General features: G+C 47.0%; 2 protein-coding genes across 3 annotated transcripts in view; one reads left to right on the top strand and one right to left on the bottom strand.

Annotated features, from left to right (window-relative positions):
• Positions 1-4423, top strand: part of RASL12 (RAS like family 12) — a 17079-nt gene extending 12656 nt beyond the window's left edge. Inside the window, exon 5 of the mRNA XM_061430084.1 lies at positions 2369-4423. Coding sequence (XP_061286068.1) covers positions 2369-2744 — 376 coding nt within the window. The 3' untranslated portion in view covers positions 2745-4423. The remainder of the gene's footprint in view (positions 1-2368) is intronic.
• Positions 4374-15447, bottom strand: SLC51B (SLC51 subunit beta). 2 transcript variants are annotated; one of them, XM_061430085.1, is made up of 5 exons: positions 14932-15447; positions 9415-9535; positions 8555-8765; positions 7399-7489; positions 4374-4700 (listed from the first exon to the last, which is right to left on the bottom strand). In XM_061430085.1, exons 3-5 carry the CDS (start codon positions 8649-8651, stop codon positions 4496-4498), a joined length of 393 nt encoding a protein of 130 aa, XP_061286069.1. In that variant the 5' UTR covers positions 8652-8765; positions 9415-9535; positions 14932-15447; the 3' UTR covers positions 4374-4495. The 2 variants fall into 2 exon arrangements, with proteins under 2 accessions (XP_061286069.1, XP_061286070.1); XM_061430086.1 differs by lacking the exon at positions 9415-9535.

Here is a 15447-nt window from a genome sequence, read left to right as displayed (position 1 = left end):
CTTCACCCTCATCAAGAGGCTCTTTAGTTCCTCTTCGCTTTCTGCCGTTAGAGTGGTATCATCTGCATATCTGAGGCTGTTGATGTTTCCCTCTCCTATCTTGATTCTTTGGGCAAAAAACTCCCTTGATGTTTCCAATTTTCCTGTAGAGATCTCTCATCTTTCCCCTTTTGTTGTTTTCTTCAATTGTTAAACACTGTTCATTGAAGAAGGCCTTCTTGTCCCTTCTAGCTATTCTTTGAAACTCTGAGTTTAATTGGATGTACGTCTCTCCCTTGCTTTTTGCTTCTCTTTGTTCTTCCGCTATTCCTAAATCCTCCTCAGATAGTCACTTTGCCTTCTTGCTTTTCTTTTTCTTTGGGATGGTTTTGTTCACTGCCTCCTGTACAATATTATGGACCTCTGTCCATAGTTCTTCAGGCACACTGTTATCTAGATCTAGTTCCTTGAATCTGTTCGTTACCTCTACTGCAAATTCATATAGGATTTGATTTAAGTCATATCTGGCTGGCCTGGTGTTTTTCCCAGTTTTCTTTAGTTTAAGCCTGAAGTTTGCTATAAAAAGCTGGTGATCTGAGCCACAGTTAGCTCCAGGTCTTGTTTTTTGCTGACTGTATACAGCTTCTCCATCTTCGGCTACAAAGAATATAATTGATTTGATTTTGGTATTGACCATTTGGTGATGTTCATGTGTAAAGTCATCTCTTGTGTTGTTGAAAAAGTATTTGCTATGACTGATGCATTCTCTTGGGCAGAATTCAGTTAACCTTTGCCCTGCTTCATTTTGTTCTCCAAGGCCAAACTTGCCTGTTACTCCAGGTATATCTTGACTACCTAGTTTTGCATTCCAATCCCTGATGATGAATAGAACATATTTTTTAGGTGTTAGTTCGAGGAGGTCTTCTAGGTCTTCATAGAAATGATCAACTTCAGCTTCTTCGGCATCGGTGGTAGGGGCATAGACTTGGATTATTGTGATGTTGAATGGCTTGCCTTGAAATGAACTGAGACCATTCTGTCATTTTTGAGGTTGCACCCAAGTACTGTATTTCAGACTCTTTTGTTGATTATGAGGGCTACTCCATTTCTTTTATGGGATTCTTGCCAACAGTAGTAGATACAATGGTTATCTGAATTTGCCCATTCCCATCCATTTTAGTTTGCTGATTCCTAGGATGTAAATGTTTATTCTTCCATCTCCTGCTTGACCACGTCCAATTTTCCATGATTCATGGACCTAACTAACATTCCAGGTTCCTATATAATACTGTTCTTTGCATCATCAGATTTTACTTTCATCACCAGACACATTCACAACTGAGTGTCATATCTGCTTTGTCCCAGTCACTTCATTCATTCTGGGGATATTGGTGAGTCTTTTTCACTCTTCCCCAGTAGCATATTGGGCATTTTAAGACCTGAGGGACTCATCTTGTGGCATCATAATTTTTTGACCTTTTATACAGTTCATGAGAGGTGGTTGCAAATACTTGATCCCACCGTCATGAGCTGCTGCTGCTGCTGCTAAGTCATGAGAGGTGGTTACAAATACACGATCCCACCATCATGGGAGGTGGTTACAAATACATGATCCCACCATCATGGGAGGTGGTTACAAATACATGATCCCACCATCATGGGAGGTGGTTACAAATACATGATCCCACCATCATGGGAGGTGGTTACAAATACATGATCCCACCATCATGGGAGGTGGTTACAAATACACGATCCCACCATCATGGGAGGGGGTACAGGATAAAGTGGGAATAGGTGCTGCTCCCTCTCTTGTGTTGTCACCCTTGCTGTCTCTGGGCAGGCAGACAAAAGTTCCCATGAGCCCTGAGAGCTCTGCCGACCACAGGCGTCCTGAGTCACGACCATAGCCCACCAGGCCTCTGTAGACACCGTGGTCTCACATCCTTCTGACCAAACCACCACCTCTCTCCAGAGCTTAATCCACACCCCAGGGCTGAGGGCGGCTCATTTCCTGACCAAGGAAATGAGCTGAGGAGACATGGGGCTGAGAGTGGCCATCTTCCTCTGGCCACTGGCAGGGTCTAGCCAGGGACTTTGGGCCAGCTTCTCCCTTCCCCTGAGCCTCGTTCTGACATTCTGGCTTAGGTGACATCAGCTGCCATTTAGTGAGCAGGGACTGTGCTCGGCCCTTGACACAAATCGTCTTTCTTAATCTGAACAACCCTGAGAGGCAGCTGTCATTCTCCCATTTTACTGATGAGTAAAACTGAGCCTCAGAGCGATGAAGATGGCTCCAGGTCATGGAGCTGGTAAGTGAGGAGCCAGGAGTAGGGCCAGGCCTGCCTGACTCGGATGCTCCTGACCCTGACTCCCCCTGCTTCCTCGCCAGGCAGGTCACCCAGGCAGAGGGCGCCGCCTTGGCGGGCAGGTTCGGGTGCCTGTTTTTCGAGGTCTCTGCCTGCCTGGACTTTGAGCATGTGCAGCACGTCTTCCATGAGGCAGTACGGGAGGCGCGGCGGGAGCTGGAGAAGAACTCCCTGGCCAGGCCGCTCTTCATCTCGGAGGAGAGAGCTGTGCATCACCAGGCCCCACTCACAGCCCGCCACGGGCTGGCCAGCTGCACCTTCAACACACTTTCTACCACCAGCCTGAAGGAGATGCCTGCTGTGGCACAGGCCAAGCTGGTCACTGTGAAGTCATCCCGGGCTCAGAGCAAGCGCAAGGCACCCACCCTGACACTATTGAAGGGCTTCAAGATCTTCTGAGGCCCCTGCTCAGGATCCCAAGCTCGGCATTGGGAGGTCTGCCGGGCAGGGGCTGGCTTTTCACCACTGGCTTTCCTTCTGATGGAATAGTAGCCCTCACCGTCCGGCAGACAGCTGACCCCTCCTCCAGCGCCAGACAGTGTCCCTGACACCCAGATCACTGTAGGAGCCGTAGGGACGGACAGGAATGCTGCTCCTGTTCCCTCCAGGCCTTAGTTTCCATGGTAACCACTGTATCCCTCACCCTGAAGGAAACACCACTGTGACAACGTGGAGACCTGGGGTCAGCCGGAAATGGAAGAAAATGGCAACATCCGTCATGGTGCCATCATCCCCTTTCCTGCTCCAGCTACAGCCAGGCCTGATGTGGCCCCTAGGGGATGGCTCTGGGTGGACAGCTTCATGAGGCCTTCATGAGGCTTGAGAGCAGCCCACCCTGAAGTCCCAGCACCTCCTGGTGGATGGGCAGGGCAGGGCAGGGGCAGGTTTTGCAGGGCTGGAGCCTGACCCTCCCCTTGTCTTCTGACCTCGCAGAACCCCCAGGCCACAAACCCCACAGTTTACTCAAGTAAAATCTAGTTGAGAAATCCTACTCAGCCTGTGAGAAGCAAAGCTGTCTGGGGAAGGGCTATTTCCAGTGCTCTGCCTCTCAGTGAAGGTGGAGGGAAAGTGCTGCAGGCTGGCCAGTGCGGGGAGCCTCCGGGGTATTTCTCCAGGAGGCAGGGCCCCTGTATTTTCCAACCTTAAATCAAGGACTCTGTCCACAGACCCTCAGGACCAGGCTTCTCAAGGTGACTGATCAAAACTGCAGAACAAAGTCATCTTCTCCAATGACAATCACCCAGGACTCCAGGGACCCCACACTGGGTGTACCAGGCATCCAGTAAGGAGAAACAGTGTTCTGCGTATTCTGTCTCTAGTCTGGGATGGCAGGACCTAGGATCTTTGGCAACGGGTCTGTGTGTTCAAAGTCCCCTTTTGGAAGATAGAACCTACAGCATTTTGGGTTCATAAATTTTGCATAAATTATTTGGGGTTGCCATCCCAGTTTGTACTGCAGCATGGTGGCTCACACACAGGATCCTTTGGGATCCCATGGTTAGTAAGAGAAAGGTCTCAGAGGCAGGGGCTTTCATAGTTTTCTAGCTCTGTTTACCGCAGGGCCCCTGGCCCAGAGGAAGTCTTTCATGGACCCTCGGCAGATCAGCAGGTAAAGGAGAGGGCTGCAGTGGAGGGAAGGGAGTGTATACATGCTAAGTCACTTTAGTCGTGCCCGACTCTGTGCGACTGTATCTACTGTAGCCCACCAGGCTCCTCTGTCCAGGGCTTCCCTGGTGGATCAGATGGAGGGAAGGGAGGGGAAAGGAATTCTGAGCCCAGAACCCTGCCCCTTCCTTACTCAGCCCTTCCAGGAGCTTGGATTGAAAACAGGAGCTCCAGCCCAGGCTTCAGCCACATTCTACAGATGGAGAAGCCGAGGTCAGAGGGAGGCTGGGAACTCCTCAAGACCATGTGAGGAGTCTGACCAGGCTTCCTGACCCACAAGCTGGCTCTGGATTTCGCACTTTCACTCCAAGCCACTTCTGTGTGGCCCACTGCCATTTGAACAAACTATGCAATTCCAACTGCCCACATCCAGAAGCATTTTAATAAAAAGATTTTGTTCATTTTTTTCAAAACAGGGTTTTAGTTTGATTGCAGTTCACTCACTCTGTCTGCGAACACTCCGGGGGCACTGCCCTGCACCCTGACTAGCTTTCAGGTTCTTGTGGGTCTGGAAGATGGACCCGCGGCACATCACTGCATTTTGCCTCCATTTCTCCCTGGGCCAAAGTTGGCTTTTCAGAGAGCAAAGTCTCTGTTAGGATGGTCAGGTTCTTGTCATCTTTGTTTCCACCCTCAGCCAAGTACAGGACTTCTGGAGTTTGTTTTTCCGGTGGCAGCTTCTTTTGATTTCTAGGAGGAGAGAAACACTATTGATTGTGGGTTCCCTGTATGGGGGTATCTAGTGGTTGGAGCAGTCGTTGGGGCTCCCAAGTGGGTTAGCAAGTTTGAGGGGGTAGATCCAGTACACAGTTCTGGAAACAGTCTGGGGAGAAAGCTGAAATGGTTTGATAGGTTTTTGGCAGAGAAACATCTTAGACTTCTCCATGAATCATCTTACCAAACCCGCAGTGCCATCCGTGAACTCAGCTACTGTTGCTTCTCTTGCAAGTGACATAATATCTCAGAGGGGCCTGAGGAGCATGTGCCTGGGTCATGCATTTCTCTCCTGACTCCCAGTCCTGTGTTCTTTTCACCAAGCTATACTCTCATCCTGCTTAGTATAGTCCTTATACCCCATCCCTACCCTCACTCCACTCCATCCCTAGATGGAAATTCCTACCTAATCCTTCTGCCTCTAGGTGCTTATGTCTCCAAACCGGCCCACACACACCAGCCATGATTCCAGAGTCCTCAGCTCAAGTACCTTCACTGGCTCCCCACTGCCCACTTCTGGAACCTGGCATCCAAGATCCAGCCTTCCTACCAGTAACTTACCCAAACATCTTCCCTCTGAGGTGGTTCTACTCCAAGTCCCCACCCCTAGATCTCCTAGTGGAGAGACCCCACCAGGGTTTGAGCTGACTGCCCAGATAATCTGTTTGGGTCACAGTCAGATGGGGAACTGTCTGCTGCTCCTGAGGACAGCTGCCTTGTCTCCGAGGTGACTTTGCCGAGGTGGATGCTTCCTGACAGTCTGAGAGAGGAAAATTCACTTTCTCAGAGGCACTACCCCTCTGGGTCCTTCTAGCAGACTGATCTCACTAAAACATAAACCTTTCATGTCCCTGTACAAAGCTCTTCTCTGGCTCCCCAGTGCCCATGAGCTAGAACCTGAAAACTCCTTAGGGAGCCCCCAGGGAGTGTACACTCTGGGCCCTGCTGCCCCTTGACCTCCCTTTCCTCCCGCCCCCAGAGTCCACACTACAGCCCCCTGGGCCCTCCTGCTCCTCCCTTGAGCTTGGGGTGTGCTGTCCCTTGGTCAGCACAGCCTCCATCTCTTTTTTGCCCTCAAGTCCCTAGATCCCACCTCTGTATATCCCACAGTCATCACCTGTCATTCTCAACTACAGTTGTCTCCCTACCAAACTGTCAACTCCATAAGACCGAGGCTGAATCTATCTTGTCTAGCCCTGTGGTCCCCATTCTCGGCATAGAACCTGGCCCACAGCAGTGCTCGGCTTATTCTGTGGAATGAATGATGACTGAGCTGTAGCAGTTCATAACGACTAGTTACTGATGTGAATGAAATAACTGAGTTCTTTCTTTCTGGCTTTATATCAAAACTATGAGGAGGATTCATAGATGACATAAGATACAGCATAGGAAGAAGAGCTTGGACGTTGGCCAATCCTTCCATGGATCCTCAGTGAGCTTAATCTGTACAATGGGACTAAGTAACTTGTGCCAGCCCCACTTTACAGGGCTGGTTTGATCAAGTGAGAGAATGTGAAGGTGCCTTCAAAATTGCAAACCATGATACAGATCTGAGGAGGGATTCTCAGTATTACTGTTTAAAAGTTACTGCTAGTTACTGCTGCTGCTGCTGCTAAGTCGCTTCAGTCGTGTCCGACTCTGTGAGACCCATAGACTGCAGCCTACCAGGCTTCTCCGTCCATGGGATTCTCCAGGCAAGAACACTGGAGTGGGTTGCCATTTCCTTCTCCAATGCATGGAAGTGGAAAGTGAAAGTGAAATCCCTCAGTCATGTCTGACTCTTAGCGACCCCATGGACTGCAGCCTACCAGGCTCCTCCATCCATGGGATTTTCTGGGCAACAGTACTGGAGTGGGGTGCCATTGCCTTCTCCCACTGCTAGTTACTAGGATATAGTAATTATTGAATGAATGAAGGAATGAGTGAACCAATTATTTGTTGAATAACTTCTAGAATCTGACACTGGGCCAGTTGCTTGGGGAAGCAAAGTTGAGTCAAATGTAGTTCCCGCCCTCAAGGAGCTTTCAAAAGTTAGTCCTGGACTCATCCAGAGAGTTTAACAAAATGCCAGTGCCCAGGTCCCCTCCCCCGCAGACCCTCTGCATTAGAATCTTGTGTTTAACATTCTTCCGCAGGTGATTTGTTTGTTCATCCAGGGTTAAGGAGTATTGTTGTCATAAAAATGTCAGAATTACCCAGGAGTCCCAAGTAATCTCAGGTCTCTATCCATGCCCTGCATTTGGCCTTGGAGTAGCACAAGGTTTTCCCATGTAACCACATCCCTAATTCTGCAAAAGCCCCCACTGAGCACTCCCCACAATCCTACAAGGAAAGAATCCATCACGGTTGCCATTTATAGAAGGAGAAGCCAGCCTGGAGGTACTGCGTGTCTTGCCCAGCTAGTGAGTGGCAGAACTGGAATCTGAACCCAGCCTGTATGACTCCAGAGCCAGTGATCCTGATTTCTGAGACACACCAGCCCCCGCCCTGCTTGCTGGCCAGGGAATGGTCATCGGGGATAGCTGCTAGTTTTTCTGCAGCTTTGGGTTCTCAAACAAACAAAACCCTGCAGGCTGCATTTTGTTGACCCAAAGGGTGGACAGCCAAGGTCTCTAGATGACCCCTCTTTAGATTTCCCCACCCTTCAGAGACCACCCCTAGACCAGCTCCTCACCTGTTTGCCTGGATGTTCCTTCCCAAGAGGATGAAGCTTATTATGACCACCAAGGCTGCCAGGACGAACATGGAACAATTCCAAGGAGTTGCTGGGGAGGGACATGCAGGATGGAGCCTTGAGGACAGGCCGGGTGCCCCTCAGGCCCCTAACAGACCAACTCACAGCATCAGCTTCCCCCTGCTGTGGGTCACATATTGTAGAGAGAGACTAACCAAGCTGAAGATGAGCCAGGGAACTCCTGGTCCAAAGTAGGGGATAGGGGGAGAAGAGATCTCTGCTCCAAAGAAGTTCTCATCTACCTGGGGGAGACAGCACTGCAGTGGGATAATAATAGTGGGGAAAGGAGGTGTGTAGTGAAGATAAACTTCACCATCTTCAGAGTTTTGCTAGGGGCTGGCCAAGTGCAGTACAAGGGAAAGGAAGGGAGGGAGGAAGGGAAGAAGGAAGCAAGGGAGGGAGGAAAGAAGTGAGGGAGGGAGGGAAGAAAGGGTGCAGTTAAATTAGATTTGACAAGCTGCCTGCAGATAATACATAAAGTAGCTCATCTGAGTTTGGAGAATCAGGATCTGTCCATACCATACCCAGATGAGGCAGCATCTAGCTTCAGAGCTTTTGCATTTACTGTTCACTCTACCAGGAATGCCTTTCCCCACATAATCTGCATGGCTAATTCTGTCACCTCCTGAAAGCCTTTATTCAAACATCAGCTTCTGAGGGAGGCCTTCCTTGACCACATTACATTCCATGGCTGCACACTTCCTATTCCTTTCCTGGCTTAAATTTTCTCCTTATTACTCATTTCACCAGCACACTATGCATTTTAGACATTTGCTGGTTTTCCTCTTTCACTAGAAGGAATGCTCTATGAGGGCAGAGATTTTTGTGTTTCCACTTCTGTAACCCCCATGCTGAGAACAGTCCGTGGTGCACAGAAGGAACTTAATAAATATTTGTGAATGACAGGATGGATGAGTAAATGAGCGACCAGACCCGAGGAAAGGAGAGCGCAGTTTAGCCAGGCCCCTCTGGGTAGTGCGACCCTCAGCCTCAGTTCTTGCCCTGGAGGAAACGTGCAGCCTGCCGTGGAGGAGAGGACCATGATGGGGGCTTCAGCCAGGAGAGCGCACCCCCACCACCCATCCCCGCCGCTTACCGTCCTCTACTCGGAAAAACCAAAGCATTTCTTCCAGCAGCTCCAGAGGCACCTCGGTCGTGGGTAGGGCTCCGGTTAGCTTCTCACTGTAGTTCATGCCCCTGCTCCTGGTTGGGATATGTTTCTGACAAGGAAGTTCTCAGACCCCTTCGCTCCCAGCTGCTTTCCTGGCCTACTAAGGTTATGACCCTTGGCAAAGGCCTGAAGACTCCTGGAAACGAAGAACGGAGCATGAATGGATATCCCACCCCAACTTACTCTCCCCTCCCTGCCCAAACCCTGGGCCCAAACTCTGCCTCTCCCTGGGCCCAAAGTTACAGGACTGAAATAGCTGGAACTCCCGGAGCAGGTGGGGCCTGAGCAGAGACCATAGAAGTGGGAGCCACTCAAATCTTTATTAAAACTCATTACACGTGGGGAGGAGCACTGACACGGGTGTGGGAAGGACTGAGCCACTGATGGGCTGTGGGACCGACTCTTGCAGGGTCTCTCCAGTCTCGCCTGCCGAGCATCCCCTCGAGCGTCTGCAGTCCACCCACTCCTTCACTAAGTTTCCTTAGCAGTGGATTTTCCTGTGCTGGCCAATCACAGGTGCCTGTCTCCCCCACGGGATGAAGGCTGGGCCTATCACCGTCTCTCTCCTGGATATCAAAATACCCAGGACCCAGAGTGGAGAATGGTGAAGTGCCAGACAAAGGTAGCTGCTGGTTAAATTTGGACCATTACAGTTTAATATAGTCCTAGAGGTCGGAGGAGCATGGTAGGCTGCAGTCCATGAGGTCGCTAAGAGTCGGACATGACTGAGCGACTTCACTTTCACTTTTCACTTTCATGCATTGGAGAAGGAAATGGCAACCCACTCTGGTATTCTTGCCTGGAGAATCCCAGGGACGGCGGAGCCTGGTGGGCTGCTGTCTGTGGGGTCGCACAGAGTCAGACACGACTGAAGCGACTTAGCAGCAGCAGAGGTCCTAACAAGTGCTATAAGGAAAGAAAAGGAAGTGTAAAACTTGATAAGAAAGAGTTAAAACTCATAATTTTCAGATGACAAGATCATCTATTAATACCTAGAAAAATAAACAATAGAACTAATAGACGCATTCACTGAAGTTCCTATATACAAGCTCAAAATAGTATTTCTCCCATTATTAGTGAAACTGGAAAATTAAATAAAAATAAGATCATTCACAGTAGCATCCCAGCATCCCACAGTAGCACAGTAGCATATGAAGAATTTTTGGGAGGTGGGGGCTGTGCTGCAGGGCATGTAGGATCTTAGTTACCCAAACAGAGATTGAACCTGTGACCCCTGCAGTGGAAGCATGGAGTTCTTAACTCCTGGACCACCAGGGAAGTCCCTTGAAGAACATTTTTTAACTCTAGAACAAGATAATAATAATAAATGATCTGAATAGAGTGGGATTTATGTTTTCAGACAGGATAAACTTACTAAGATATCAGTTATCCCCAACTAAATCTATAAATTCAATGCAATCTCAGCCAAAATTCTAACTGGATGTTTTTTGAGGACCTTGATACACTTATTCTAGTATTTATATATACAAAGTAAACTGCAGAGTCAGACAGAACTGAGCACCTAAACATCGAAAAAAAGACGAAGAGGGGAGACTGGCCCCATCAGATGTTGAGATGTATTATAATAAAAAATGTGGTTTTGACATAAAACCAAGTCATTATACCAAGGCATGGGAACAGAGATTTCATAGAGACCTATATTCATGCAGAAACTTAATATTTCCAAGGTAAGGATAGCTCTGCTGACCAGTAGGGAAAGGAGGAATTGTTTAGTAGATGGTGTCAGGAAAACTGGCTCACTCTATGGAGAAAGGAAGACCAGTTGCACATCTAGGGGTTTCCCAGGTGGCTCCAATCCACCTGCCCATGCAGGAGATGCAGGTTCAATTCCTGCGTTGGGACGATCCCCTGGGGGTGTAAATGGCAACCCATGCTAGTATTCTTGCCTGGGAAATCCAAGGACAGAGGAGCCTGGAGTCCATGGGGTCACAAGAGTTGGACACAACTAGCACACATCACGCACAGATGCACATCTAACGAACAACACACACAAAAACAGACTCCAATATTAAAGGCCTAAATGCAAGAGGAAAAAGTGCAAAGTTAATAGAAGTAGGGTGCTGCTGCTGCTAAGTCACTTCAGTCGTGTCCGACTCTGTGCGACCCCTCAGACAGCAGCCCACCAGGCTCCCCGTCCCTGGGATTCTCCAGGCAAGAACACTGGAGTGGGTTGCCATTTCCTTCTCCAATGCATGAAAGTGAAAAGGGAAAGTGAAGTTGCTCAGTCGTGTCCGACCCTCAGCGACCCCATGGACTGCAGCCTTCCAGGCTCCTCCGTCCATGGGATTTTCTAGGCAAGAGTTCTGTAGTGGGGTGCCATTGCCTTCTCCGAGAAGTAGGGTAGCACTTCTTAAAACCATACAAGCTTAAGTCACTGGATAACAACAGAAAACTGTTGAATTTGATTACATCAAAATAAGATGATCTGTTCAATGAAGAATACTATCAATACAGTAGTAAACACATTTCTGATTGGGATAAGATACTTGTGATGCTTAAAACCCAGAAGAAACTGATATCTAAAATGTACAAAGAATTCTAACAACAGGAAAAAGACTAGAATCCTAATAGATAATATAAACAGGCAGTTTACAAAATAGGAAACTCAAAAGGCTAACAAGCATATGAAAATATGCTTAAACTCTTTGGAAATGAGAAGAATGACAATTAAAATGAAATGAAACACCACTTGACATCTATTAGACTGGCATAGTTTGGAAGGTGGATAATGCCAGGTGTTGGTGTGGTTCTGGGGCTGTAGCCTTATGCACTGCCAGGGTGTGTAGACTGGGGCAGCCATCTAGAGAGCACATTAGTCAAAGTAAGTGTACACATGATCCAGCAGTTCTTCTCCTGAGTGTATTCATATCCTGAAAGTATCCCCAAGGATCATAAGGGAGCATGCAACACCATTTATGAAAATTCAAAATACATGCATACAAAACAACAATACACATTTTACAAAGACATATTTTTAAAAAGAGACATTCAACACATTAGATAATTATCTCTGGTGCGGGGATGGGCATGGGAGGGAGAGGGGAGGAAAAGGGGTCAGAAGTGGAGATCAAAGTAAAGGGTTTTGAACAAACCAGTCATGAAAATATGTCATAGGGCTAAGAGGACAACAAGGCAAAGAGAGGCCAGAGGCCATCTCAGAATCCCCCCAACTCTTGATGTCCAATCCAAAATAGCCTTTGCAGGCTCAGCCAGGAACATCCAAAAACAACTGGATGGCAAGCAGCCAAACAAAAAAACAAGGTACTAATAAAAAGACTGACGTCAGAGTTTTCTCCAACTCTAAATGCTCTGAGAAAACTGAACAAACATCTACAGATTTTGAAGGAAAATATTTTGATACAAATATAATACTGAGCCAAGTTTTCCATATATGAGTCATCATTCACATGCCAAGGGCTTCCTAGGTGGCTCAGTAGTGAAGAATCTGCCTGTAATGCAGGAGATGCAGATCTGATCCCTGGGTCAGGAAGATCCCCTGGAGAAGGAAATGGCAACCCATTCCAGTATGCTTGTCTGGGAAATTCCATGGACAGAGGAGCCTGGAGGGCTACAGTCCATGGGGCTGTACATGAATCAGATACAACTTAGCAACAAAAGCATCACTACACTACTAATGTGCCAAGATAGAGATGGAAGTCAGGGAAAAAGAAAGATTTTTTTTTAAAGAGTTTCACAGACTCAGATGCCCACTACCTACTTATGCATTTGAAGGATATATATATATATATATATATATATATATATATATACACTGAATAATGGAAAGACAAATTACAGGGATGGCCAATCGATGTGATCTTGTGTTCCAGCTCCAACTTCTCCAGAGCACTTGTTAAGGGTTGTGATCTTCTGTCTAGTCTCAGATGCAGGAATACCTGGATTAATTGGTAATATTGGCCACAGACCCTTGTTGCATATGTGGAACATGCACCCCCTCCCCCGATATACACCCACAGAGAAAAGAACACGGAGGTCGAGATGTCAACACCAGCTCCCTCTAGGGAAGTGGGCTGGGGTGTAGACCCATGGGACATCCACTTTGAACACTTCTGTACTGTATACCGGAGAAGGCAATGGCACCCCACTCCAGTACTCTTGCCTGGAAAATCCCATGGACGGAGGAACCTGGTAGGCTGTGGTCCTTGGGGTCGCTAAGAGTCGGATATGACTGAGCGACTTCACTTTCACTTTTCACTTTCATGCATTGGAGAAGGAAATGGCAACCCACTCCAATGTTCTTGCGTGGAGAATCCCAGGGTGGGGGGAGCCTGGTTTGCTGCCATCTCAGGGGTCGCACAGAGTCGGACTCGACTGAAGCGACTTAGCAGCAGCAGTACTGTATACATTTCTCCTGAGTACCTACTACCTTTGTGAAAATGATACATGTAATTACATTTTAAAATGTATATATTTTGTATGTATATTCTAAAAACACATATTTTATATATTTGTGTGTATTTTAAATGTATGCAAATATTAGCCAAAGAAATTGAAAACACCAATTCAAATGATACATTCACTCCGATGTTCATAGTAGCATTATTTACAATAGTCAAGATATGGAAGCCACCTAAATGTCCATTGACAGATATGGATAAAGATGTGGTACACCTGTACAATGGACTCAGTCATAAAAAAGAATGAAATCTTGCCATTTGCAACAGCATGGATGACTTGGAGGTATGAGGCTAAGTGAAATAAGTCAGGCAAAGAAAGACAAATACTGTATGGTGTCACTTATATATGGAATCTAAAAAACAAACTAGTGACTATAACAGAAAAGAAACGGACTCACAGATATATAGAGAACAAACTAGTGGTTACTAGTGGGAAGAAGGCAAGGGAGGGACAAGAGGGGGTAGGGGATTCAGAGATACAGACTACTATGTATGAAATAAATAAGCTACAAGGATATATTGTACAGCACAAGGAATGCAGGCAATAGTTTATAATAACTATAAACAGAGTATAACATTTCAGAATTGTGAATCACTATGTTATACGCCTGAAACATATAATATTGAAATCAACTATACCTCAATTAAAAAAAAAGTATGTATCAATTGTATTTATACCTTTCTGGACCAAAATTCCAATTTTGGATGTTAAATTAGTGGAACTAATCAACATGTCAGTTCTTCCCAATGTGATCTAAAGATACAGGCAGCCCAAATCAAAATCCCAGCAAGTTATTTTATGGATATTGACAAACTGAATTTCAAGTTTATAAGGAGAAGCAAAAGGCCCAGGATACTCAACACAGGATTGAAGGAGAAGAACAAAGTTAGAGCACTGATGCTACCCAACTTCCAGACTCACTTTAAAACCCCAGTAATCAAGACAGTGTGGTACTGGAACTAATCAAAAAATGTACACATCTGCATGTGGACTGATGCCCACAGTGGAATGTATGTTTTTAAACATGCATAGTATTGTTATAATAAAAATATAGCAACACATGAAACAAAATGATAAGATGGATACACGTTGGCCCTCTCTATGTTAATGCTACAGAAACAAAGTCCACATTCCCCTCAAAGCACTTATCCAGTTTTTTCTACAGAGTATAGCAGTAATATCTCTGAATTTTTAAAAAATTATTAGCTAAATGTCATGATTTATTTGCATTTCACTTTTCTGTTATTGTCTTTTTCCTGCTTCTGGTTCCCATCCAAGATATCGTATTGCATTTAGTCGTCATGTGCTCTTAGGCCCCTCCAGGAGATTCCTGCTTTATTTATATTTTTATCTTTCTTTTTTATTTTTCTTTTGAACTTTTAATTTTGTATTGGTGTATAGCTGATTAACAATGTTGTGACGGTTTCAGGTGAACAGAGAAGGAACTCAGCCATACATATACATGTATCCACTCTCCCCCAAACATCCAGGCTGCCACATAACATTGAGCAGAGTTCCCTGTGCTATACAGTAGGGCTTTGTTGGTTATCCATTTAAACATAGCAGTGTGTACAGTGTCCATCCCAAACTCCCTAACGATCCCTCCCCTGGGCAACCATAAGTTCTGTTTTCTCAGTCTGTGAGTCTGTTTGTTTTGTAAGTAAGTTCATTTGTATCATTTCTTTTTAGATTCCACAGATAAGGGATATCACAGGGTATTTCTCCTTCTCTGTCTGACTTACTTCACTCAGTATGAGATGCCTGCATTTTAATCAGAGCTTAACCACCTGCCCCTGGACATGATTCCTGCCAAACACCTGGCACCTGCCACCCCATTCCCGCGGCAGGCTGAAGACACTCACCCTGGGTCCCGGGTTCTGAGGACTCGTCTGGTCTGCTGGCGGGAGCAGCACTGATTTCTCTCTTCCTCCTCCTCCTTTCAGGGGACACTGGTTGGTCTCTGCACCGGAGCTTCCTGCATAGCTGTCACCTGGGGGGCAGTGCGGCAGAGCCTGTGGCAGCCAGGCCCATTTGGGAGCTCTGCATTTAGCACACGCCCATGCCTGGAGCCTCCTTTGTCACTCCGGGGTGACTGACCTCTTGAATGAGTGGCCGCTGATGGCAAACAGGCTCCATCTGACTTTCACAGTCAGCAAGAACCAGGAGCCTGATACTTTCCTTCTTATCTGTTGGCCTCAGGTAACAGGAAAACATCCAAACCCTCCTGCCAGCCCAGAGGAACGGGCTGGGGAGGACCCTCTGTCTGGAGCGCCATCATTGCAGGGGGATGTGTGCTATGCCCACGCTGGGGCTCTATTTCCTGGTGTTAGCAATATTTAACCACCGAGCAGGGAGCCAAGGCTGGCCTTTTACAGCCT

Source organism: Bos javanicus, chromosome 10, assembly GCF_032452875.1.
Source record: "Bos javanicus breed banteng chromosome 10, ARS-OSU_banteng_1.0, whole genome shotgun sequence".
Lineage (NCBI taxonomy): Eukaryota > Metazoa > Chordata > Mammalia > Artiodactyla > Bovidae > Bos > Bos javanicus.
Note: the sequence above shows the minus strand (reverse complement) of the source record. Positions and strands in the feature narration are given on the sequence as shown.